The sequence below is a fragment of the Hemicordylus capensis genome, chromosome 6, assembly GCF_027244095.1.
Source record: "Hemicordylus capensis ecotype Gifberg chromosome 6, rHemCap1.1.pri, whole genome shotgun sequence".
NCBI lineage: Eukaryota > Metazoa > Chordata > Lepidosauria > Squamata > Cordylidae > Hemicordylus > Hemicordylus capensis.
In genome coordinates, this window is record NC_069662.1 from 92797979 (window position 1) to 92825851 (window position 27873).

At 43.7% G+C, this 27873-nt stretch overlaps 1 protein-coding gene across 8 annotated transcripts in view; it reads right to left on the bottom strand.

Moving 5' to 3' along the window:
- Positions 1–6250: 6250 nt before the first annotated feature.
- PPP1R17 (protein phosphatase 1 regulatory subunit 17) overlaps positions 6251–27873 on the bottom strand; it is a 35230-nt gene continuing 13607 nt past the window's right edge. For 5 of the 8 annotated variants that reach the window (XM_053264829.1, XM_053264833.1, XM_053264830.1 and 2 more), the window contains 5 exons: positions 24886–24992; positions 22720–22872; positions 21609–21761; positions 11994–12134; positions 9665–9760 (listed from right to left, as the gene is read on the bottom strand). In XM_053264829.1, the coding sequence (XP_053120804.1) occupies positions 12016–12134; positions 21609–21761; positions 22720–22872; positions 24886–24967 (507 nt within the window). In that variant the 5' untranslated portion in view covers positions 24968–24992 and the 3' untranslated portion in view covers positions 9665–9760; positions 11994–12015. Of the gene's footprint in view, positions 9761–11993; positions 12135–15500; positions 15623–21608; positions 21762–22719; positions 22873–24885; positions 24993–26535; positions 26605–27873 lie in introns of those variants that run through there. The other 3 variants (XM_053264831.1, XM_053264834.1, XM_053264835.1) reach the window with 3 other exon arrangements.

Below are 27873 nucleotides of genomic sequence, written 5' to 3' on the forward strand. Positions count from 1 at the left end.
TATGTCTAGGGATGCTGGGAGTTGTAGTTCAGCAACATCTGGAGGGCCGCAGTTTGGGGAAGCCTGAATTATACACTCTTAAAATACTTTGAACTTTCTACAATGAAGAAAACGGTTAAATATGACACACAGGCCTTACATATCACAGACTTGGAAGGCTTCACATTTCTTATAGCAAAGATGTCCAACAATAAAACCTGAAATCCATGGAGAAACATAATATTCCTAAAGTAACTCACATTTTGAGGGGTTCATGTTTTAACTTTATGTTTTTGGAAACTATGTTGTCCTTCAGTTTGTAATTCAAGCTCAACATCATCATCATCAATCACCACCACCACCACCATTTTATTTATTAATGGTTAGACACCAATTTTCAGCTTTTTTCTGTTTCATAAAATGATGACCAGGCCTAGCATCAGAAGCACCTAGACGATGAGGGAAGGTGATCAAGATGTTTGGCTGGCTCGGTACACAGCACTTCTCAGCTAGATTACTGACTCTCCCCCTACCCTGCCAATGGAAATGAGCCAGTTATGCCATGGATGCTATTCTACCCTTCACCTTTCCCTAAAAGCTGATGAGAAAGGACCTGAGATTGGATTGCTAAGTCAGAAGCACCTCAAAACCTGAAATTTCTGAGGCAGGGTCTGGTTCAGTCACAAGGTTGCCATCTCATGTGAAGTGGCAGGTAGGCAGAGTGGGGAGACAAAGTCCAGCAGTAAACCCAGCAGTGACTCCAAAATGGTCTGAGATTATCCTTTGCCACTTGTCTGCCTGGGAAAGGGGGCAGGGAGAAGATGGATTAACAGGGTCCTTTTTGGCAAACTGGTAACCCTAAACCAAGAACCGGCGTACATTCATTTGAACACGTGAAGCTGCTTTTCACTAGCTGTGTTTGGGTGATCATTTGTGTAGTAATGAATATGAGGGAAAGGTGAACTGAAGTTGTTCCCACTGGCCCCACCACTAACTTCTGTGCATGCCAGAGCCTTTCATGCACATGCATTCTTGTACACACAACCACAGAAAAGTGGAGGGTATGGATTGCATATCCTACAACCAATGCACATTCTGGAAGCTCTGTGCAAACAAGTCCCTTGAATTCGTGTGGAAGTTGGGGACAGGAGCAGTGGGCATGATGCCAATCTCCCCTCCATGCATTCATTTCTCCCCAAATGAATGCCTGCACTGGACAACTGAGTCAGATCACTGGTCCCTGTAGCCAGTATTATGAACTGTTACCAGAACTGCTGAAGAGTGCTGGCTAGGCTTGTGCATTTCGATTTGGCTACAAAACGTTTTGTTCCCAAAAATGGCAATTTCGGAGGTTTTGTAACCAAAACAAAATCAAGAATTAAAAAACAGAGATTTTTGTTTCCAAATCGAAATGACAGTGTTTTGGACAGAATGCTTTGTTCTTCAGAAAAGCATTGCAATTCAAATTGACTTATCTGACTCTCCACTCCAGCTGAGGCACTGAGTGATTAGCAGAAGATAAGATATGCAAAAACTGTTGAGAATGAATAGTTTAGTTAAGTGTTGTATTCAGTGTGATTGAAATGCAAACTGACCTTGCAAAGGGATTTGGAAGATAGCATTTTGAGACAGAAATACCCAAATATCTTTGGGAGCTCAATGCAATTCCAAAGCTCTTGCTAAAAGCCATGGTATAAATTGTGTGGAGAAGCTTTTCGAGAAGCTGGTTAGGAAAGTTCTGAAATTACACAGGTTTTTCTTTCCAAAGGTTTAGAAAGAATCTCTTGACTTGTTCAGGGCTCTTTTGAAGAGCTATTTTGTTTTTCTTCTGATTTTTATGAGTTATAGTGGTGTCTAAGTTTTGATGCCCAATTTGAGCAGTCTAATGTAATTTAGGCCACAATGTAATTTGATGGGACATGATGTCTAAGCCAGGGGTTTACAATTTTTGCCATTGCAGGGACAGGTCATCCACATGGGACTACAGGAGACAAAAGGAGGGGGATGGGGAACACACCTGTCAATCTATTGACATCCCCAGGAATCTTAGTTGCTTCTCTCTTTCTTGTAACCATGATCCATGGTTTTGCACTTTCTTAAATGCAGTGATGATACATCTCAACAATTCTGAACAGTAGGCTGATTCGTTTGGGCTACGGCTCACTCCAGTTCAGTTAAATGAACATTTGAAGCTGTTCCATAGTACCAAGGCAGTTTTATTTTATTTTTTTACATTTTATATCCCGCTCTTCCTCCAAGGAGCCCAGAACAGTGTACTATATACTTAGGTTTCTCCTCACAACAACCCTGTGAAGTAGGTTAGGCTGAGAGAAGTGAATGGCCCAGAGTCACCCAGCTAGTATCATGGCTGAATGGGGATTTGAACTCGGGTCTCCCCGGTCCTAGTCCAGCACTCTAACCACTACACCACACCGGCTCATTGGTCATTCTCTTCACTCTTTCAACTTGTTTATGTGGGGCTTCAGGGGCAAAACAGTGGGTTGGGTGGCAGTGCCCCAAGGGTGGTGCACTCAGATTCCAAATAGGGCAAAGGGCTGATTTCTTAGGAATTTTTGAGGTTTACGCATCTTTAAGATTTCCCCCCATAGGGAATAATGGAGGTTTCAGCAGCCCCGTAACTCCACCTGGGGGGCACTGGGATGGCCCGAAGCGAGTGGCGGTGCAGTGCACAGAGGGTACCAACCAACCTCCTGGATTGCTAACCCATTGGGGGACTGGGCTTTGTTGTTTCTGAGGTGTTGGGTTTAGATTCTCTGGTAGCAAATGAGATTTTTAATGAAAAACCATGAATCCACTCACATATGCTACCAGGGAATCTACTCTCAGAACACCTCTAGAACAAAACCCTGTACTTCATGCGTTGGCAACCCATGTGGATGGTTGGCACCCTACGTGCACTACACCGCCACTTGCTCTGGGTCACCCCAGTGCCCCTCAAGTGGAATTACGGGACTGCAGAAACCTCCATTATACCCTACAAGGAAAATCCTAAGACACAAAATTTCATTAATTCTTTAAAAATCAGCCCTTTGCCAAATTCCTCTGAAAAAATTGTGGTAGCTTCCTTGCACCAACTGGGCACTACCACCAACCACACTCCACTCTGGGCCACCCTTTCCCCCCACCCCACATGAAGCTATACTTTTCCTGAAACCACCATCATACCCTATGGAGAAAATCTGAAAGACACGCAAACTTCAAAAATTAACCAAAAATCAGCAGTTTGCATAATTCCTTTGAAATTTTTGTGGTAGCTTCCACTCATTGGGCACCATAACCCCCACCCACTCTTTTGACCACAGGACCCATTTTTAAATCTGAATTAATTCAGATTCAGATTCAGATTAATTTGGATACAAAACAAAACTGGGGTGATTCGGAAGGCTTAATTTCAGACAAAATACAAAATGGGGTTGATTTGGATTTGGTACAAATTGAAAAACAAAAAACAAAAAACACACAGCCCTAGTGCTGGCTAGACACTCCAACTACTCCAACTATGCCTATCAAAAGACATAACTATCAATAGCTCATGAGGGAATCCAAGTAAATGAAATTGATTCACTATTAGTAATTTCCATCGCCACTGAAAACCATCCTTCAGTATCAAAGGTGCCAAACCCTTAGGGAGACAAATAAGCTTTAACCATAAATTACATACCGCAAGCCAGATTCTAGTCTCCACACTTGGTACACCTGCCTCAAAATATAAAATCACATTAGGCATACAGCAAGGCACTTGAAATAAGCTGCTCAAAAACTTGGTTTGGATTTTTTCTATGGCTGTGAAATTGGAGTATAAGGTGATTTGGGCACCATATAGAAGATGGGCTAATGCTTTAGTTTTGTACTAGCTGACCTTCACAGAGCATCTGTGCACTCCTTGGGGCTGGCTGTTTCCCCCTCCCTCTTCCTCCTGCTTGGTCTCTCCTCTCTCCCCCCTCTCTCTAGCCCCACGCTCTCTTGCCCTCCCCCTTCCATTCCCCCCCTTTCCCCCCCTGCACAGAGCGGGTGGCCAAAAAGGACCCCTCCACCTCCATTCCTGCTCCTGGGAATGAACAGGAAAGCCCCACTGCCCGTTTCTCTCCTGCCCCAGCCTCCAACGGGCAGGGGGCTGCACCCCACCACCTGTTTCCCTCCCGTCCCAGGCTGCAACAGGCATGGGGGCTTTGCCCCACCACCGGATCCCCACTCACCCCCTCCAGCACCGCCCAGGCCAGTGCCAGTCCATCCCGCTGCCTCCCACCTCCCCCCCGGCCTGCTTTTAAACCCCCCACTGCAGTTTCTGGCCTGGCGGCTGGCCCCACAGCCACCTCCTCTCTGCTGTCGCCTCCCCACTGTGGCCGGGCCCACTGCTGCCGTTCTGCAGCAGCCGGGCCTGCCACCACCTCCCCCCCAATGCAGCCGCCCCCCCCGAACGCAGCCACCCCAATGCAGCTGCCGCCTCTCTCTTACCTGAGAGGGCCTGGCCTGCCATCCCGCTGCTGCCTCCTGTCCCTTGCAGCCAGGCCAGGCTTTTCCCGCACCTCCCCCTTACTTGGGATGGCCAGGCCTGCCATCCCACCACCACCTCCCACCCTCAGCAGACAGACTAGGCTTTGCCGCCGCCGCCTCCCTGTTACCCAGGACAGCCAGCCAAGGCTGCCTCCTCAAGCCATTTTGCAGCCCACCACCACCATTTCCCCCCCAAACTCTCGCTGAATGCCAAGAGCTTTCGCGAGAGTTCTGCCACCAAATTCTTCAGGACACACATGCCGGCTAAGCGTATTAAATATATAGATTGTTTGATAGCAGCCAGGATAAACTGTTCACTGTTTGGGGGAAAAGCCAAAATTGCTGAAATACTCCTTTGGGCATTTTGCATTACAAACTCTTTTTGCGCATTTAAGCTACCTTTTGCTTGGAAAACTAACCCTAAATATTTAAAATGGTCAAACTTGCTCAATTTTAAATCCATCAATACACCAATTCAACTACTTAGGGGACTTTGCAAACATCATGATTTTAGTTTTTTGATAATTAACCTGCAAGGAGTCTTCCCTGAAGTAGCATGCAAGAGCCCACAATGCTCTTCTTACCCCAATGGGGGACAGGGATAAAATCACAGCATCATCCACATAAAGGAGCACAGATATGTGCTTAGATCCTAGTTTTGGAGGATGGTGATCTAAATTACTTAGCCTCTCCATCAAGGAACTTATATAAAAATAACAAAAGTGGGGCTAATATGCAACTCTGCCTTACATCTTTCTGGGTAAGAATCTCCTGAAAGCTGTCCATGTGCATTGCATCTAACTCACGAACAGGTGTTCTCATAAAATTTGTAAATAAGAAGCAATCTCTGATCAACTGAGAAGGCTTCATGTTTTCTCCATAGAAATTAGATTAAAAAACTTAAAATCCACAATAGCCACATATAAGGCTGAATGACAATTTTGAGTATATTTTTCTACCAAACATCGAAGGACCAAGCCCTGCTCTAAAGGTGAATGGCCAGACATCAATCTGGCTTGCTCCTCTGCTAGAAATCTCTTCAGTCTCAAGCAGTTTCTCATATAAAAATTTATGGCAGACATAAGTCTTACTAATGATGTTTAACAAGCTTAGGCGGTAATTGACAGGATCATCTCTCCTGCCCTTTTAAAAGATGAAAATTATTATGGCCAATCCCCATTCTTCAGGAATTCGGTCTGTCTGAGCAATAAAGATAAAAAGAGAGGTTAAAATAGGGGCCCACCACTCTAAATTATTTTTAATTAGTGCAGATGGAATAAGATCTCTCCCAGGCGCTTTGCTTGGTTTTAACTTTAACTGGTTTTAACTGATTTTAACCATCTTATTTATTATTTCTCTGTGTAAATGCCCTGAACCATTTTTGGAAGGGTGGCATAGAAATCAAAACATACAAACAAACAAACAGAGTTATCAGATTGGATACCTCTGCACCTGTAACTGGAGGCTACTCAGGGAGAAAAGCAGACCCAGACTCCACCTCAAAGGAGCTTCCTACTTCCTCAGTGTGCAAATCACACAAATTGGCTTCCCAGACTGGAGCAGAAATATGGCAGTCCAAATAGGATGGGCCATATGCAGGTCTCTCCACAACACCATTTTTTGTTCTCTGCATTCATTTTTAAATTTGTGACTCTGGTAATGTTATCCTAGTCCTTTAAAAGTGATCTGAGTTTTTTCCTATTTCCTATTAATGGTTTGCACATTTTTGAACTAAAGAATCAATGAAACAATAACATACCAACTTTGAGACATTTATTATAATACATGTGATTCTTGTGGAACACTTGTACATTGATGGTTCTAGACTCAAGCATTCCAGGCACTATACAAAGTACCATCATTTTCTATAGCTCCTTACCAATGTTATTCATTATTGAAGAAAGAAACCACCTTGAACAACAGAAGCTCAAATAAGAACAGAAGCCCAAATATAGGCAATTTGCAAACTCTGCTAGACTACGAAGGGAAGAGCTGAAGGTTGGCATCACTAGCACTGAGAAGGCAAGCTGGTTGAGAAACTGTACCATCAGCTTAAGGACCATTCATAGGCTGAAGTTCTAGGAGTTTACACAGGCAAGATCTTGTTGCCTGCTGTGGAAACTGGTGGCTTTATAGAAGTCTGAGAATCTCACCATTCACATGGTTTTGAAACCAACTCTTATGGTTGCAATGAAAACTTGAAACATGTAGGCAGTTTCTAATATTAACATCAGATAGCCTTTTAAGACCCCTTCTGGGCTTTCTGGTGCTCAAGGAAGCAGGACCTATTTATGCATAGTCCCTCCATTCATTCTGACCATCATTTGTCTCCTTGGTGTGATTTTGTCCCATATTTGTCAGGGTTCTTCCCATTCCTCCCCACCTTATCTTTTAAAAATCCAAATCTGCAAATTAGGATATTGCATACAGATATCCCCATCTTCATTGTTTTTTTTTAAAAAAAGATCCAGTTACAGAATTGTTGCTATATTGGTTGTGGGGTGTGTGTGTTTTATTTTACAGTGTGGAAATCAGATAAATAATGTTCATTATATTCTATCCATCTCTACATGTTAAACATTTTTCACCTGACAATGGCAGATTAGCCCAAATAAATCTGTATTAAATGTCTAAAAGGGAAAAATTGGGTATTGTTGACATTTGGTCAGTTTGATTTTTGTATCAACATTTAGCCTTTTGAAGGTGCAGAATTATATGTGAAATTATTTGTTTTTTAAAGAAAAACTGTCATATTTTTGAAACTAGATTTACTGCTACTGCTGCATGCACAGTTCAGTGTCCTGCTTCTGCTGACAGAACCACCAAAGTGAATGCTCTTGGCAATGACTGCCTATGTCTTGAGTAAATAAGATCACATGGGTCCCTATAGCCAGACACCACATAACAAATGGAATGGCACTATGTCTGGTTAGCAACCATTGGAAACTGGATGTTGGATTGATGTATGCATTGTTGGATTGATGTTTGGCCTGATCCAGTAGGCTGCATACAATTCTTCTGTACATAATTATGCAGGATGCAGTGGCATTTCCACAGTTCAGATAATACAACCTTACAAGGCAATGCAACCAATAAGACACCATGTGATTCCAGAATGGTGATATAACATGATGCATGACATCACTGCAAGACCACACAGTTCAAACCATCCATGAAAATCAATGAATAGTGTGAGAGGGGCACTGCACATAAGCTGAAAAACAAACAAATATAAAAACAAAAGAGTTTCTGCTCATCCTAAAAGAAAGTTGATGATTATAAGAATCATCTACCAAATAATTTTTATTCTACCATCCTCTTATTAGATAACATAGTATATAATATTTCACACACGCTACAGACTCTTCACTTCTAGACAGTTTCTTTACAGATGGTACTGCATTTTCTAATTTGAAAGTTGCAAAGATGGATTGCTCTCATCAAATTCTAATTCTGAGTGCTACATTAAATCCACATTTGATAATGAGGAAAATGCAACCAAATCACTTGTACAAATGAAGATAATAAACAAGCATTGTATTATAAATTAAATAGTTGGATTAACATCAACAACTGGAGACTTGATTCTCCACTCACCAACAGCACTTTTTAAAGCAACATAACCTCATATAAATAGCCCATAGAGGTGCCTCCTGAGATATATGGAGTGTGCTCACGCAGCTTAAGTGATAGCAAACATGTTCTCAGCTCCCAGGGTGTTTTGCAATTGTTACATGATATTTGAAGTGATAAGAATGATCTGTGAAAGCTGATTCATAATTACATTTTCATGTTTTAATGTACCTGAAGTGAATACAAGGCACTGCAATGACTCCAATGTGTGACATAACCCTAGAATTCGCTCAGGGCAACCAAAAAGGTTTTTAATTAATTAATTGATTAATAGGCAAAAACCCTGGCTGTTGACTAAAAGCAACTCTTCAGTTTAGGCAACCATGAACTGAATTGTTGGTTGCCTACTGCAAGGGAGGAGATGGCTGCAACAGAATATCAACAAACACTTCAGTTTATGTGATTGAAGTGAACCGTCAGCTTGGCTGGGATAAATCTCACACAGGCCGTGCAATGGGAGGGACAGTGTACTACAGGCAGAAGAAAGGTGGGGCATGTGTAGTTGTGGAACAAGGGGAGAGGTTGCCTGATAGATGCACCGGAAGAGGCAGTTGAGTGTGCATAAAGGCATTCTGTGCTTATGTGAATATCTGAAGGGTGTTGGGCTTCAGTTTTGCTAGATTTCTGACAGTCAGAGTCTGTGTCAGACTCTATTAATACCTCTACTCACCTTTTTGTTTTCTGGCAGACTTCCAGGTCTTCTGGGAGACCACCAGGAAGCTTTTATTCCTGCAGTTAACTGGTTTGCAGAAGGAGGCACCAAACACCCTTAATCTACAAAGAAAACTCTGTGTGGCAGTGGGATATGGAGGAAGGAATATCACACTGAAATATCAGCCCACATACTGCCGTGCACAGTGAACCGCTGAGCCAAGAGAGAGGGGCTCTCTCCGCTTCTGAGCCACTCTGCAGCTTGCCCACACTGCTTCTGATGGTGGGGTTGTCTCATGGTTACTAAGGAGTGCATCATCACACTTCCGAAGCTACGCCTGTCATTCCCAAAGGAAGTAGTATTGCAAAGACAATGACATACTCCTTTGTGGCCACGAAGCAGCCCCACCATTAGAAGCAGCATGAGCAGAGTGGCTTGGACTGTGGCTCGCTACACAGCAGGGGAGCCACTGAGAAGAAAAGTGAAGGTATTTTAAAATTAATCACCACAATATAAGGCAACAAAAAGTCTACTTTCACCTCATTACAGAACAATCCCTAACAGCTTGTCAAAATCAATGCCTAACCCAAGTTTTCAAAGGATTCAGAGGGTGCATGGATAGAATGCTAATATTTGATGGGATGCTCTTGCAGTGTCAATAAAAATGTTCCTAAGATGAGTGTCTTTGGCCTGCCCTTTTCTTTGGTTAGGTGCAGCAGTCATCAAAACTGCTGAAAACATGCTGTGATTTATGAGTGTGCAGAGAGAACATGTTCCATATCATTCATATCTAATTAAAAATGCCTCAGCAGCAATATATAGTAAATGTGAAGGCAGTATGGGCAGCAAACCACTCCGTTACACAGAACTATTTACAAAAGATTGGCCATGTGACAGGAACCTAAAAAGGTGAAGTTTCTGTCTCCTTTTCTTCATCTTCAGCAATCACTGTCTGTTTATCTTCTTTAAGCAGTTTAATACCTTGAACAAGGGAAATGAGAAAAAAGTGGATTAAGATAAATAACCCTCTCTACCAGGATTGCCACATTGCCCATAGCGGTTGCCCGGTTACCAATATGACTGAGATCAGTTGATTGGTGACAGAGCTGTGGCATGTGCTATCCCTGGGCCCAGAAACTGCATTCAAAGCACACTTGCAGATTCAGTGTTGGAGATTCAGCTCCAGATGGCATCAACCTTTTGCACCAGTAACCCTAATGACAAGGTTACTGCTGCAGAACTAGGGGCGTAGGAGTAGAGATGGTCAGTTAGGGTCTCCTTCTCTTCCCTGTTTATCTCTGCCTTTATGACCCCTCAATTGATAGGGACTTCCTGGGAGTGACTTCCTTCTTCTTCTTCCCAGAATGCTTCTAGCTCTCTCTCTGACCACCATGTAGCCAGAAGTTAGATATAGGTCTTTTCTATCATCATGTACTTCTGAATAAAGTAGATTAGTTTAACCTTACATGAATTTCAATGCTTATCATTTACAAGCAGTTTCCCCTGCGACCCTGTTAGCTTCTGCTGTAATGGGAGTGAGTTAGCATCTGAAATACTCTGCTATATAAGTAATTACCCCCAACATTCAGAAGCTTAACACCAAAGTAGATGTGATGCAGGCAGAGCGTCATGATTAGCTCTTCCAAAATATTGTCCAAAAAATGACTTAAAAGCAGCTTTTTGGGGCCTAGAATTTGATTGGAGCAGTGGTGTTGGCAAGTAAGGCTAGCTCAAAATCCTTCCCTGAAGCTGTTATTCTCACCAGGAAAACAAGACTGCCATCTGTTTTTCCTCCAGTGGATCTCAGCTTCAGGGGTTAGGAGATTTTGTTCAAGATAATGGTGGGTGGGCGGGTAAAAACCCTTGTTTCATTGCCATTGATCTGATCATAACTGCAGCCCTCAGTGACTGCTTTCACAGACAACAGCTTGACTTCCTCCCTACCTCCCAGGGATGCAGGCAGACACAAAGTTTGAGGAGCAACTCCTCACTTATTTTTTGCCATGGGCAGGAAGATAAGAAACTCTTGAGGGGAGAAAAATATGTTTTGTGGATGAAAGGTAAGGCTTATTAAGTTTGGTGGGGGAAATTGAATAACTTGAAGGGGAAAGACCTTAGATGTTTAGGAGGGATATGGACCCCTTCAACCCCCTAAGTGTGTATCTTAGCTGGGCCCCCAGCTGGGGAGTAAGAGGATTGTGGCCTTGGAGGAGGAGATGGGTATGAGCCTATTTTGCTAAGCCACTGGCTGCATTCACATGTAATGCAAAATCGTGGATTGAATGGACTCCCCCCGCCATGTCCGCATTAGGATGTAATGGACAGGAGGCTCTCTGCAGTAAGGGAGACTGCAGAGAGGAGGGGGGACTGGCTGCATGGGCTGCCTTCTGGACTGAAGGACAGCCTCGGCAGCCAATCATCACAGCCAGAGCGAGGAGGAGCTTCCTCCATCAACTCTGGTTGCTGCACAGTGGGACTGCAGTGCAGCATTTGGATGTAATGCTGGCACCGTCAAACTGCAGGTAGGAGTGGTGAAACCCACTACAAACCAAAGGTTCAGATCGGAGTCTCAAGAGGGAAACCTCGGGTTGCTTTTGGGTCCGAACCGTGACTGCATGTATTTCACAAAATTTCACAACCTCAGGCCCCTTCAGTTTCACATGACATGCGAATGGGGCATCTCTCTCTAGTGAAGGGAATGAGTTCACATGAGGCAGAATGTGGTGAGAATGACATGGGCACATTGGAAGCTGCCTTAGATTGAGTCAAACCATTGGTCCATCTAGCTCAGTATTGTCTATACAGCCTGGCAATGGCTCCTCTAAGGTTGCAGGCAGCCCTATTACCTCTAAGGTTGCAGGCAGCCTCTCAGCCCTATCTTGGAGATGCCAGGGAGAGAACTTGGAACCTTCTGCTCTTCCCAGAGTGGCCCCATCCCCTTAGGAGAATATCTCACAGTGCTCACACATGTAGCCTCCCATTCAAATGCAAACCAGGACAGACTCTGCACAGCAAAGGGGACAATTCATGCTTGCTGCCACAAGAACAGTTCTCCTCCCATAGGCTATTTCAAACTGCAGGTGGGAGGGTCCAGTTTTGAAAGCTCCCCCAGCTCAAAACCTCTCTGCAAAGCCCTACTTAAGCCCTTTGTCTTCTGAAGCAATTTTCTATCTACAAGGAGTTCAACTGTGCACCCACAACTATAACCCCTCACCTGCAGCCCGTAGAGATGGCTCCTATTCTATCACCTCATTCTGCTGCCTCTGTAGACCAGGCTTTAAAACTATGGAATACCGTGGAGGAACTAGGACCCCATAATCTGGTGAAAGCTGAAATTCTCTCTCCTCTTTCATAGCTAAGGGAATGAAAGCAGTGTTTTCATTACTGAATGGTTTCATAGTACTAGTGCAGAAAAGCACATTATGCCAGCATGTTGAGTTCAAAGAAGGAAAAAGAGAACCTCATAAGGTTGTGAATATTTTGACATAAAGGGCCATTTTTAACTGCTTCTGAATAATTGACCTTTATGTTGCTGAGCTGCTCTGAATACTCTTTTGCGAAGTAGAGAATGCACTAAATTAAGGGCTGCATCTGTGAGTATATGTCCATAAATATCTGGTTACTCAAGATAGCTGGATCATTTATATAGACACATCTGTCTGTTCTAACATCGACCCAAAGTCTTAGGAATAAGTGTTGAAATTTGTATTCAACTGACTAAAGCTCCTAATAAAGCAAATATGGTCTTTGGCATTTGACTGGGATGCCAGAGATTCATCTCATATCCTCATGTGGATATAGATGTTTATGCCATATTCTTGTCTCATCTTTGTCTATTTAGGATTAAAGTTTGTTGAGCCTTCAAGTGAATCTTATTCTATATGCATGCAGTATTCATTACTAGACAGTTCTTCCTGCTTGTGGATTTCCTCCCAAATGCTGGGGTTTTAGCATATTTGGATGGCAAAAAGTCTTGCTATACTTAAGGATGTCCCACATTGGTCCAAGCCCTGGAAACCTCACCCAAACCATGTACCTTATTCTAGAAACCTCTGTCCACCTCCATGTCCTTGTTTAACCTCCTGCAACACAGAAGGTGTGTGCAGTTATTCTCGTAAATATCTTCTGGTTTGTCGCAAAGTTTGAAAATTGTATCTGTGCATTTGGGGGCCAGGATTAAAATTTTCCATCTAGTGTTTGTGACTTTCTTGACTTTCTTGTGGCTGGTTCTGCCCAACAATTTCTCAAAGCACACCAGCATGAATAAAGGAACAATTTCCATCTACAATATGGAATTCATGGACCACTAGCCAATTATAAGGAGAATGAAAGCATCCTTCTCTCTGTTTTATTTCTCTTGTATCATAAGCAACATTAAAATATGTAGCTCTAAAGACTTGCTGCCTTAAAAAGGACACTGTCCTATATGTTTGGGTAAAGAGCTTGCCTGGGGGCCTCCTTGGCTGCCTTTGAAGACAGAAGCCACAATCCAACCCATAGTTAGGCACATGTATGCCGACTGATTTAAACAGGCTTAAGTACATACCAGGCTGGATTGCAGCTGGTATGTGAGGCTGGACAGACTTCTAGCATGGCCCAGCAATGCTCATATTCTTTAAGTTAGACAAATGTATATGCTTGTCGGGATGCCATGTTACCTGGTTGCCTGTGTGGCCCTGTGGAGTCTGGAGAAGGGCATGGCAACCCCCCTGTGGGGCTTTCGTTACCTTCACGGGCGCAGCAAAGATGAGAAGGGTCCAGGCTGGTTGGGTCCCAGTGGGTTTGAGAGAGCAAGGCAGGAAGAGCTGCAGTAAACAGCACTAGAGAGACAGCTAGGTTGGGCGGGGCAGGAAACAGGAAGCAAGGTCAGGAAAGGGGTGGGGCTGGACATAGGGCATTTAAGGAGAAGGCAGCCAATGATGAGGGGCTGCTTCTGAGTATGGGAGCTGGGAGTTCCCCAGGAGAGGGAACTGGCTGAATGCAGCGAGTCATGAGGAGGACTCAGGTGACCAACTAACCTCCTCCCCTGGCTGTTTCTGGGACTAACCTTTTTTGTGCTTACCCAGTCATTCTGGAGTTCAAGAAGGGCCAGGAGCCCACCTCGTCCCTTGGGAGTCTGCCAATGCTCTTTGCCAAATATTGAAAAGCATGCACTCTCCATCTGTATGCTAGCAATACTTATGACCGATTACTGGTTCATATATAATTTTAACAATATATACAGGTGGCCCTCATTATCCTCCGAGACAAAGAAACGAGTCAATGGTAATTGGGGGGTTAGGTTATCTGGGTTTTTAAAATGACTAAAAAATTGGGGAGGAGGCAGAAATAAGTGAAGCAAAGTACTGTACCATGCTCTCCAGCTGCCCAGCAATGCCCCACCCCCTGCAAGTTCCAAATTCATCTGATTTTCTAATTCATCCGATTTTCTGATTTTGCCCTTCTATTTTGGCAAAGAAGCACCTTTTAACATGGTGATGCTCTTTATTTAGTAGGGGGAGAGTAACTGGCCCTCTCCACCCGCAGCACAGTACCTCCAGTGACTGTTGCTGGTGTCTATCTGATGTTTCTTTTTAGATTGTGAGCCCTTTGGGGACAGGGATTCATCTTATTTATTTATTATTTATATGTGTAAATCACCCGGAGCCATTTTTGGAAGGGCAGTATAGAAATTGAATTAATAATAGCAACAACAACAAAAGATCACTGGGATTTCTTTCTTTTTTTTAACTAAAGAGCTACAGAATGGCTCTATTCTGCAAAATGGGGGCCGGAAATGACATCGGAAGTCATTTCCAGCCACCGAGGAACCACAGATAGGTGAATTTTGGCTATTTTTAAAAACACGGATAATGAGGTCAGGTCTACATTGCTCGACTGTGGATATATAAAACTGCGGGTTACAGGGCAACAGATACAGTAATGAGGGCCACCTGTATTATGCCTTGCTGCAAGGCAACTCACAGTAATACTACCACCTACCTAAACAGGGTTGTTGTGAAGATGATGAGCATGATGATGATGATGATAATTAATAATGATGGTAAACTATTTTCCATACTCCCAGTGATATAATAACTCCTTTGAAAAAAATCCTACCAAATAATTGAGTGCACAGAGCATTTATTTTCCTTAAAGGTAAAATGCTGGTAACACTATGCAACTACAACTACAAATATTTATATACCATCTTTCAGCAGAAGTTCTCAAAGTGGTTTACATAGAAAAATAAAATTAAAAAGTAATAAGATGGTATACTTATACCATGCTATAGCCCTGATCAACCATTAAGTTATACAAGTGTACAGATGTCAATACATGTTTTTGTGATAATGACTTTACCTGTGTTCATTTTATTAGTGAACCTGTGTACGGGACTCTCAAATGGATGGTCCAGATTGGAAATGTATTGTTGCACCTGTGTTCAATATAATATGTGAATAACTGTACCTGAATACAGATCTTTACCGGTGTACACTGCACACTCGTATGAATGTTGGGACATAATGTATGAATAGGGCTTATATCAATTGAGGGAAGAGTATCACAGCCTGAGGTAAGTTAGTTAATCTACTATATCAGCTCCCTGGTGTTTCATTTCCTGTCAGTGAGTGTTAAGCTTGCTAGTCAGTCCTTTAGGTTTAGCTACAGAACCAACCAGCCTTTCCTTTGCCATGTTCCTTCTTTCCTGTTATGAGAATCCTTCCAATAATTAAGCACTTCATCAAGTCTGAAACTGAAGCAAAAGCAGTGGCACCAGCCACACAGGATGGCTTTGTTCACTTCTGCAGCCATGGAGAAATGCATCAATGGGAACCCTTTAAAAGCCAATGAAGGGGCTGGCTGAAATGAATAGATTGGATTAAAGCTATGTATGTTCTTCGTAACTAATAAGTGGTCAGTACCACCTACATTTAGTAAGTGATAGAATCTTACACTGGTCATCATTCTACATTACTAAGAGGAAATAGAGAACTCCTCTTATATTGCAGCTACATTCAATATTCAACAAAGTAATCAGGGCCAAAGTCGACCACTTGAAGAGGGACATGCAGGATCAGTTTACACAAACAACACTCATACTGTGATCATGTGATGGCCCATTTACATGCTGCAGCTCACCACGTGGATCAGGCCCTTTCCTCCATATCGATTCAAGCATGCAAAAGAGGCCACAGAGAAAAGGACTTGATCCACCACAAGGTGAATTGATACTCACAAATGAATTACTAGATCACCAAGTGGAACCAGAGCATATAACAGCCTTCAGTTTTAAAGCTATTCTCCCTCTTGTTTTGATATCTGAAATTTGACCTGAAATTTTAGGGTCTTAGCTTTCCAGATTAGGCCCTGCAATGGGATCATGTCGTATCTCGGAAGTGTGCTTCCACACTTCCTGCGTTGGGACACCACAGTGCCTACACGGACAGCAGGGTGACGTCCACATTTCCAATGTATTGTTTTGAATTTAATCACTGAGATATAGAGCTAGGATGTCATATATCCCGTGTAAGAAAGTTGCTGTTTTTTTCAGGTTGTTAGTTTCTGCAAGACTGATCCTCCTGCTGTTTACATTTCGAATGGGACTTGCCTGAACAGAGGCATTTTGCTGCTGTTGAGCAGCTAGTCTGGAAAGTGCCCTTGGAAAGAAGTTAGATTTCAGGGTTAGTGACCAGAAGCAAGGGAGCAGGCTATTCTCTGCCTGGTTTGAGTATTTTTTGCTATTAGATGTACTCCATGTCCAGTCCAGGAAGTCACATCCCTGAGCCTGTAGGTACAGTCAGGTTTTGCCCCACCAACCAGGTGATGTCCTTAGCCATATTGTAAAACAGGGACATAGGAAGCTGACGTATATCTTGTCAGACCACTGGTGCCTGTAGCTCAGTATTGTCTACACTGACTGGCAGTGGCTCTCCAAGGTTTCAGACAGGAGTCTTTTCCAGACCTAGCTGGAGATTCCAGGGATTGAACTTGGGACCTTCTGCATGCAAAACAGATGCTCTGCCACTGAGCTGTGGTCCTATCCTTACGATGCTAAACTTAGAGGCTCTTCACACAATTAGTGTGAAGAGCCATAAGGGGGATTGCGGGGAGAACATGTTTGACCTGCTCTCCCAGATAAGAAGCGGCTTCGCTCGGGCACTCCTGCGCCAAGCCATGGCCCATCTGGCAGCTCCAGCGGGGGTTGGGCACAGGGAAGCACTGCTGCACAGCGCCCCACTTCCAGAACCCGAGTAATGCACCATGCAAGTGCTCGGTGCATTCCTGGGGTCCCCCCCCCTTCCCGAGTGTGTCCACGGCAAGCAGCCGTGGCAGACACACAGACAAAAAAATGGGGTTAGTGGAGTGCTTGCTCCACTAACCTCATTTGGGGGGGGCATTTAGGTGAGCTTGCTGCCAGGAGCCACATGGCTCCCATTGCTGCACACGGCAGCAGAAACCAGGCTATGCTCCTTTAGCCCAGTTCCTGCTGCTCGTGAGAATCACCTCTTCATTTCTGTTCCATTTGACAGGACTCCCCAGTTCCAACATTCACTGTCTGAGTTTCAGGCTCTGAGGGACTTGGAAACCCTATTCCAATACAGGGTTGGAAGGAGTCCAAGTACTGTACATAAGCCAGTGGATCACCAGACGGTCATAGTCAATCAAGTCCTGACCCAGCATTCATTCGAGTCCTGCACGGTACATTGCTGGCCATCCGCTCAAGAAGAGGGGATAAATATACCAATGCTGAGTTCATTCTAAATGTTCTGTAGAACAGGAAGTGGTTTCAATCAGTTGCATTCCTCATATCTGCCTGTATCCTTTTAATCATTTCCTGAAGGTACCTTGGCTACTCAAAAGATGAGAGGATTGATTCTGAATGGGAATATTTAATCGTGATCTGCCATTTTAAGTTCTTTCTGAGAAAAAGGAATGGGCAGACAGTTGTGTTCATAGAAGTATTAATTAAGTGATATAACAACTGAAATAACTGGTGTTAGTTTGCACTCTGGGATACCACCCGTTTCCTATGTTTTGGCAGTTGCTGGGAAGAAGAAAATAAGAAGCACATACTGAGCTACAGAGCAAATAAGAACAGTCATTAAGTGTACTCATTTGGGTAGCACTACACACAAGAGCCAAACCAAAAATAAATAAGAGAAACAAGTGACTGAAAAGACACTTTGATTTTTATTTGCTGCAAATAACCATGTGGAGGCTTCTTAGGTGGAGGAATGTAAATCTGATATTTCGTCTGGCCCAAAGATCTACAGGAGCTCATTTACGTATGCTTTTCCTCATGCTTGCTGCTGTCCTACATGGTGGTTAACCACATATCGGAGCAGTGTAACTACTGTCCTAGTTCTGAGCCACACTAAGGGCTGATTGACATGATCACGTTGAAGTGGTCATCGTGCCACCATGACCTCCCTGTTCTGGGATGGTAACTGGTCTTGTAAATACTTTGACATGTGTTGTGACTGTGGTTCTGGTTCACCATGTCAGGTTCAACCCACATCTCAACATCGCCCCCCCCCCCCCGCCAGGATGTGGTGATTGTGAAATGTGTCAGATCACTCACAAGATTCGTCCCTGTTAACTAGGCAAAGAGCCACCTTTTAAAGTGGTGATTCTCTCATATTTAGCTGGAGGAGAGCAACGGCCCCTATTCAACCCAGTATAGTATCTCTCCCGCTGGCCACTGCTGGTATCTCCCTTGTGTCTGTTCCAGTTGCGAACCAAACATGGAGCCATTTTTCTCGTTCTTTTTCTCATTTCTTTTGTTATATGAACTGTTTTGTGACCTCATTGATGAAAAGCATTTTATAAATATGGGCTGACTCAATAACCAGCATCTCAGAGATTCTGCAAACTGTATCAAGGCTGCTGCAGACACATAAATCAGCCCCAATGCTGTTGAGAACAACTGGTTGGGTAAAGCAGCCGCTGCAGCAGTAACTCCTATTGTGCCAAATGAGAGTAATGGCAGCAACGCTGCTTGCACAACCACTTGTCCTCAACAGCGTTGGGGCTGCCTTATGCATCTGCAGCATCCCCAGTGCAGTTTGCAGCATCACCAAGATGCTGTGCATCATGTGAGCCATTCCTAATAATAATAATAATAATAATAATAATAATAATAATAATAATAAATAAGAATCATCACCATAACATTGTCAGTTTATGTTGGCTTCACCTCCTCACCTATCACTCAAAACTATCATTTGAAGGCCTAAATTGTTTTCTTTCGTCATTGTATGTATACGTCTTTTCCCCATAGCATTATAGGATTAACATCTAGATCAGCAATAAGCAACCTATTTACTACTAAAGCTCATATTGGGAATGTATCATAAACTGGAGGACTCTAAGTAAATTGTGTATTCTGTTTATAGAAAACAACTGTGATCTAACAAGCTCGATTTGCAGCCAGGTCCCATGTTTAACTTCTATACCTAGTAATGCTAAAGCCCTAGCTATGTGTATGCTATTTTTCCCATAGGATCATAATCTATCAATCTAATTTATTTTGACATAATTTCTAACAAGCCACACTTGATGAATATATTACATTTTTTCTGTGATCTGTGACATTACCAGTGAGAACCTGGAAAATACATAGGCTTACATATAGCACAGTGTATCATCCATGAAAAAGGAATGGACACACATTGGCTCTGTAGGAGTCCAAACTGCATCCTTGCTTCTATCAAGCTTGCGGAGTTTCTTTGTCTCTTGAATCAGAGCTTCAATGACCCTGCTCCCATTGGGAATAATGGTCACTACAGGGTCACTACAGCGGTGATGCAGTTCTTAGGAACCAGTGAGGCTCTGTGAGTTTGGTAGATGTGGCAACATGGTTTGGACTCACACAGAGCCAGAACGTATGCGTCCCCACCTTCCATGACAAAAATACTGCACTGTATGTAAACCACAGTTTATAATTGCTGACAGGATGCACAAGGGTACGGGGATGGGAGGGCATTGGAGCACTAGTTATGGACACGGAGGCAGCTGCACTGCTGGGGAGGATTGCAGTTGTGCTACCAGCATTACTGTAGTTTCTCCCACTGTGAGAAATGGTACAAAGAAGGAGGAGGAGGAGGAGACAGAGGAGTCAATGAAGGTGGGGGGAATATAACTTTAAATGGTGGCAAACTTAACCACTGCTACTACCCAGAATGGCCAAGAACCCGGTATCCTGTGGGGAGGTTGCCCTGGGGGGTGCTGGCCAAGACCCCAGTGGCCAAGCCAGCCAAGAACCCAGTGGCCAAGAACTCAGTATCCTGTGGGGTGGGGGTGGGGGTTGCCCCTGGGGAGTTGCCCCCAGGGAGGTTGCCCTGGGGGATGCTGGCTCTGCGGCTACCACTCCATAGAGCATCCCAGTTAGCACCACCAAAGGGTAAGTTTGCCACCATTTAAAGTTGTATTCCCCTGCCCTCACCCCCCACAGTGGAACTCACTGACCATACTGCTTGTTTGTTAAGAAGTATGACACCAGATGGAGCTGTTTTGCCAAACCATTGAAAAGAGGCAATGGATTTATAAATCAGGTGATATAGAAGCATAACAGAAGCGGTCCGCCTAGTGTCAGAACCGTAAGATGCTTATGTCCCAAGCTAGAGCTTTTCTCAGCAACAGATGGCTTTTAGAAAGCTGATCAATGAGTTAACGCTGTATGTGCTGGACAACATCTACAGCATGGTGTTTGTTTGAATTATCCTTCCCTTGGGCCTCACACCCTGCCAGTGAATGGCCTCTTTGTTTACTGGATAAAGTGCATAAAGATTCTGGGGAACAGAATCAGGCAGTTGCAATGTAAGAGACAGAATAGTCAGTGGAAATACTCCTGAGAAACTGGCTATGGGAATGGAAAAAATGTAAAAGAAAAAAAATAATCTATGGGCCTTACCCAACAAACAGAACTGTTTCTACAAATCTGTCAGACCAGCAGAGCCACAAAGAGCATCAGGTTCACCACTGTGTGAAACAGGATGCTGGACTAGATGGAAGAAAGATGGATAAGAGGTATTTGGCACTCTGGCATTTGCCAGAAGGGCCACTGGGTGGCAATGTGTTCCAGCTGGTTTCTGTAGCATTGGCAGAGAAGAGGGACAGCTTTCTCTCTCTCTCTCTCTCTCTAGGACCCAGCAGCAGAATGGAGAGCTGCAACAGAGAGGCTTAGACCGCATACAGCAGCTAAGGAACGAAAGAGTTATCCTCTCATCTTGGCTCTTTCACCCCACCAGCCCTTGCCCTGCCCTTGAGCAAAGTTTAGCTCTTACTGGAGCCAAACAGAAAGGGTGCCTATAAGAAAGAGAGGGAGAATTTGTATCCAGTAACTGGTGACAGAGTATTTTTCATAGACTCCACCACCTGGCCCACTGGGCTCTTCACCCATCTGAGTTGGAATCACAGTTTTTCCAAGGGCCTCTGCAAATTCAGCTGTCTATCCCTGAGATGCACCTTTGCTCTCCTATTTTCACATGCGCCCATTTAAAAAAACAAAACCTACAAATATTAGAAACATACCGTGCAAGGCTCTGGCAGTCTAGACAATTTCCGTAGTTGTACAAGAATGCTCTTCTGCAAGATCACATAATTGTGCAAATGCAATTGCACACTCGAGGGCCACTGGAAATATTTTTTTTTTTTTTGCAATAGCCTTCTCTTATACAGCAGTGCACAAGAGCACTCTTGCACAAATGTTCTGTTGAGGCTGATGGAGCCTTGTACACTATGTCAGCACTAATTACATAAAGCATCCATGAGATACAGCCATATTCAGAAACTATGCTATGGTACTTTAACTGCTTGTCATTGTTTCCATTCACATTTTGCTCACCTGCAAGTAGGGGTGGTGTATTTATTGCTGGTGTTGTTTTTCTTCTGGGTTTTTTCTGTTCTTGGTCAGTGTTTGGAAGGGCTGGACTGATATTACTCTTTGCTAGTTTCTCCGAGAGGTCACACCTTTTAATCAAATGGTCTGATAGGATGCCTACAGAAATACCACAAAACATGGACATTAGCTTTTGTAAACCAAAATAGTGTTTCCACCAGGATGAGATCATGCAGCTACAGTTACTGCCCAAGAAATAAGGTTTTCTGCATTAGTACAGCATTACCCAACAAAAAATAGGCAACTTTATATCTCGAGGGTTTCATTAAAAAAGAACACGGATGTCATATTGAATGTTAACCTGGGTGGTTGTTCTTAATGTAGACAGTGGTCAACATGATGCACAGTTTCTTAATGTAGATGGTGGCTGACTTGACGCACAGTTCTAACATCTCTAAACTTGCGGTGCTCCCGCTGCAGACCCGGAAGCAGTGGCACCACAATAGAGAACTGGCAGTAGCACTGCCAGTGTTACTGTATTTATTGTCATTGTTGCAGCATTAGAACTGCACAGTCTGTTGTCCAGTGCCTTAAGAGGTGTGGCATATATAGCAGTTAATGGCAAATCAGCTGCTGATGGCTAAAAATACACACCTAGTCCTTGAGGTTAAACAAAAATCTACCCCTCCTCCCCGCCCGCAAACAAATAAACAAACACCACCCCACCATGACAACCATGCCACAAAAACTCAGAAGCTGGGTTGAGTTGACCAGAATCACCTGGCCTGGAGGCACAACTAGCTACCTGTGACTGTGTATGTGAAGGCTTTTGCAGGCATACAAAGGTACAGGACCATACAGCATCAACCTTTCTCTAAACACAGGCAGTTTGAAGCCAATGGGTTGGATAGACCCATTGGCTAATCAACAAATCAGTACCTTTGGCCTGCTCCATCCTATATATAGCAGCAGTTACAGAAGGTTTGTGGAAGCACTAGTAGAAGATATGTTGTTATTCAGTGTTAGATTTGTACAGATATCAGGGGTCTGTCAGGTTCCATTTCCCATAAACGGCAATACTGGCAATACCAGTACGGACAATGCCAGTACTGCTGACCTGCGATTGGTGGAGGAGTATGTATTGCTGGAGTATCTTTTCTCTTTGGTTTTTTCTGTTCCTGTTCACTTTTCTGGGAGACTTGAAGAGTTTTCCCCTTTCTTGGTATCTTTTTTAGTTCACAGCTTTTTAGCAATTGTTCAGAAAGATCATCTGCATTTTCAAAAGAATACAACATAAAGTTCAACACAACACATGAAAATTCATCAGTTTCTCACAAGCTTTGCCCTTTTTTCAAAATATAGCTTAACTACAACTATTGTGAGGATATATGACAACACGGAGAGGAAAATTGTGGGGGATGTAAATTAACAAAGAGTGCTGGCAAAGGGTGGAGGTATTGCAAAGAAAGAATCCTTCTTGTTCCTCGGGAAGTACATACACAACTGGGTGGTAAAATTACGTGACCGTTTTGCCACTTGGCAAGATTATTTTTTTACTCCAGTCATTTACACAGGGGGAAAAGGTTTTGGGGAAAGGCCAATACTGTATTTACCCGAATAGAAGGCGGTTCTGAATATAAGACAATGAGGCTGTTCTCACATGCAGGTAAAACTGGGCTAAAGAAGCCAAGTCTGGTTTTACCTGCATGTGAGAACCGCCAGGAGCTGTGTGGTTCCCAGTGGTGGTGTGGTGGCAAACCTGCCAAAGAGCCCTGCCTATTAGCCAGGGTTAAAGGTCTGGGTGCACCCTTGATTGATTGATTGATTGATTGATTAAGTGCCGCCAAGTCAGTGTCGACTCTTAGCGACCGCATAGATAGATTCTCTCCAGGATGATCTGTCTTCAACTTGGCCTTTAAGGTCTCTCAGTGGTGCCTTCATTACTGTGGTAATCAAGTCCATCCACCTTGCTGCTGGTCGTCCTCTTTCCTTCAACTTTCCCCAGCATTATGGACTTCTCAAGGGAGCTGGGTCTTTACATAATGTGTCCAAAGTATGATAGTTTGAGCCTGGTCATTTGTGCACCCTTAGTGCACCCTTAGCCCAAGCGAAATGATTGTGTGTCAGTGCTGCATGTCTTCATGGGGCACTGACAAAGCAGCAGCCTCCCGACCAGTGCTGAGTTAATCCCCATAATGCTCCACACACTTGCACAGTGCATTATGGGAGTTCCAGGGGTCAGGGCAACACATCTTGGTCCCTGACTCTCCGCACAGCCAGAGGAGCAGCTGCATGTCTGGGCACGCGATCTCTGCCACCAGCACAGATGGAGGGGTCGTCTGCAGGCGAGGTAAGCTTTTCAAGGCTTCCTCCCCGCGTGCGCCAAGCCCTTTCTCACTGAAAGAGCTCAGAGTCTTAAAAGATAGAGTTTAAATGCAGGCTATACCTGTATTTACCCAAAAGAAAAAAGACTCCAAATCTAAGATGACCCTCCCCTTTTTTAACAGGAAAGAACTGGGGGCAAACTTCACCATAGATTCCAGTAAATACGTTATGTGTTTGAAACACAGGCTAAATTGAGTTTGGCAAATTTGACTTTCAAGGCTTGCTGATATAGTGCTGCTTTCCACTACCATGTTGGACTGAAGAGCATATTCAACAAGCTTTTGTGCCCAACTTGGTCAAGTCTTAGCAATTTAGAAAACTGAGGTAAAATAAAGATGATGAAATGTTAACAAGTATGAGGGAGGAAGAAGGCAAGCAAATGGGTATACATTGCAAAGTCCAAAAGATATGGAAAAAAAGCTACTGCTATTCTCCATGGGAATGTTTTCAAATGTCAGTTCAAGAAATGATCAAAAAGAAAGGAAAAAGGAAAAGAATTACAGTAAAGTTTAAAACGCTCTATATGGCATTATTTATAATCTTGTACGGAAAGAATTGTGGAATGTGTGTGAGCTAAATATTAAAGGAGAAAACATGAAAACACAGTGTTTTCCCCCTCCCCTTTCTTCTTCTTTAATTAATTTCTCTCTAGAGCTTGGGTTAATATTTATACTTTCTGAGCACAGCAGAAAAAACCTCCCAACAACCCAGCCCCACTCGTTGCCTCTCCATCTGGCATCAGATGCATCACCAGAAGGCACCGTCTCTCAGGTTTCACTAGGAGGGGTTGTTCTGCTGAGGGGGAAAGGTGGGGGGCGGTGGCAATGGACAGCTCTTAATGATACAAAGAAGCCCTTTCTTTAACAGCAGGCACTGACATCACCTCTGTAAGACTGACCTAAGTGGTTACAGTGCGTATCTCGTCCATCCAGTCTGTCTTCTGAGAGGTCGTGTGATGCCGGCACATATTCAGTTGACATCTCTGTGGAGAGTTTTCTTTAGAAACTATAAGACACAAAAGAATTCATGCTTTTTAGACAGCCATCATTTCTCACAACTGACCTCTTTATAAACAATGGAAATTATAACATAAGAAATGCTCCAGCAGCCACTAAAACCACCACAATAATTTCTTATTTATTTATTAGCTCATATTTCATCAGTCTTATAGATATCATATATGTATTTAAACAAGATATTCACAGAGCAGTTTACATAGCGAAAAGGAATGAGAAAATGGCCCTCTTTTCTAAAAGGGCTCACAGTCTTAAAAAGTCACTATAGGATGCTATGCTGGGTTGAAAAAGAACAGTTCCTATCCCCAGGATAGGAAAGAAAGACAAAAGAAAAGAGTAACCACTTGAAAAGATATCTCTTTGCCCAGTTAGCAAAGGGTTATTTGGAGACCTTCTTCCATACAATTTGTGACCCAGTAAGCCCACTTGTCATGTATTGTGGTTCTTGACAGTCTTGCTGAACCCCAATTAATCTTCTAAGTTAATACAGATTTAACATAGAAGATTTATCCAGCCTCTTAGTGAGTTGCTTCCCTTGACTGGTAGGTTGTATTTGGCTTGCTGGGTCTCAGATTGTGCAGGCCCACCCTACATATTTCACGTCTTCCTGCTTCTGCTGTTTCATTATATTTTGAATCCTCACTTATGAGAATCCTCACACACACACCCCAAGGAAATGGTTTAGCACATTAGTAATTTTAACACAACATGGTTTTGTGTTTGTTCCCAATTTGTTTTCTCCTGGCAAGATTCCTGTACCTTTAAGAGCTTAATGGCAAAGAGATATTTAGCAAATGGGTGTGTTTGTGGCTTATTCATCCATTTGCAAACATTCTTTTGTTTGCACCCTTGGGTGAGTGGATATGAGCATAGAGCTTATGTCAGGTTTGAACCATTAGTTTACCATACATTATTTTATCAGTAACCCAAATGATTAGATGCAAAGAAAGCTTCACAAGACTAACACATGTATTGAAGCATAAGCTTTTGTGGACCATAACAAAATACATAACAAACACTACTACTATTACTACTATTGCTGGTGCTGCCTTACATATAACACAATGCTCTGCCCATGGAAGGGGGGATGCATGTGCACACAGCTTCCACAGCAAGGACAAGGGCTGCTGCATGAGCACCAAGTCGTGTTCCCTCCTTCCTTCCTATGCAACTCCTGTCATTGGGAATAACGGCAGGAGCAATGACACATGACTTAGTGTGCATAGAGCAGCACCCATTCTTGCTAGTAGCAGGAACAGGCTCTTGGCTGCTGCGGAAGCTGTGTGCACAAACCCCCGTTCAAGGGCAGCACACTGCTCTGTATGCAAGCCACTGTGTACAGCAATTTTTATAATAAATACGTGTGCTAGGCTTTGAAGTGTTACAAGACTATTTGTTGTTGCTGACATGGCTAATTTTCTGCAAGTTATCCACAAGACATACACATACTTCCACAAAGTGCCTTTAGACTTCTTTCCACAACAAAAAACCAAACAAAAACAAAAACCACCAAACCCCAAATCTGAACTAACCACAGTTCTGTAGATCCTGTGGAGAGGAGAGCTGGTCTTGTGGTAGCAAGCATTTCTTGTCCCATTAGCTAAGCAGGGTCTGCCCTGCTTGCATATGAATGGGAGACTAGAAGTATGAGCACTGTGAAATATTCCACTCAGGGGATGGAGCCATTCCGGAAAGAGCAGAAGGTTTCAAGTTCCCTCCCTGACTTCTCCAAGACAGGGCTGAGAGAGATTCCTGCCTGAAACCTTGGAAAAGCTGCTGTCAGTCTGTGAAGACAATACTGAGCTAGATAGACTGGTTGAAAGACAGGAAACAGAGGGTGGGTATAAATGGAGAGTTTTCACAATGGAGGGAAGTAAGAAGTGGGGTCCCCCAGGGATCTGTACTGGGATGGGTGCTTTTTAATTTATTCATAAATGATCTAGAAGTAGCGGTAAGCAGTGAGCTGGCCAGATTTCCAGATGATGCCAAATTCTTTCGGGTAGTGAAATCCAAAACAGATTGTGAGGAGCTCCAAAAGGATCTCTCCAAACTGGGTGAACAGGTGACAAAGTGGCAAATGTGGTTCAATGTGGGCAAGTGTAAAGTGAAGCACATTGGGATGAAGAACCCCAACTTAAAGTATACGCTGATAGGATCTGAGCTGTCGGTGACAAATCAGGAGAGGGATCTTGGGGTCATGGTAGACAGCTTGATGAAAGCGTCGACTCAATATGTGGCATATGTGAAAAAGGCCAATTCCATGCTAGGGATCATTAGAAAGGGAATTGAAAATAAAACTGCTAATATGGATCCCTCGGAGCTGAGTAACTTCAGGCCTGTCTCCAACCTTCCATGGCTGGGCAAGGTAATTGAGAGGGTGGTGGCCTCTCAGCTCCAGACAGTCTTGGAGGAAATGGATTATCTAGACCCATTTCAAACTGGCTTCTGACCTGGCTATGGGGTGGAAACTGCCTTGGTCGGCCTGATGGATGATCTCCAACTCGCAATTGACAAAGGAAGTGTGACTCTGTTGGTCCTTTCGGACCTCTTGGTGGCTTTCGATACTATCGGCCATAGTATCCTTCTGGAGCGTCTAAGGGGGTTGGGGATGGGCGGCACTGCTTTGCAGTGGTTCCGCTCCTACCTCTCGGGCAGGCTCCAGATGGTGTCCCTTGGAGCCCCTGGTGGCGCAGTGGTAAAACTGCTGCCCTGTAACCAGAAGGTTGCAAGTTCGATCCTGACCAAGGGCTCAAGGTTGACTCAGCCTTCCATCCTTCCGAGGTCGGTAAAATGAGTACCCAGAATGTTGGGGGGCAATATGCTAAATCATTGTAAACCGCTTAGAGAGTTTCCAGCTATAGAGCGGTATA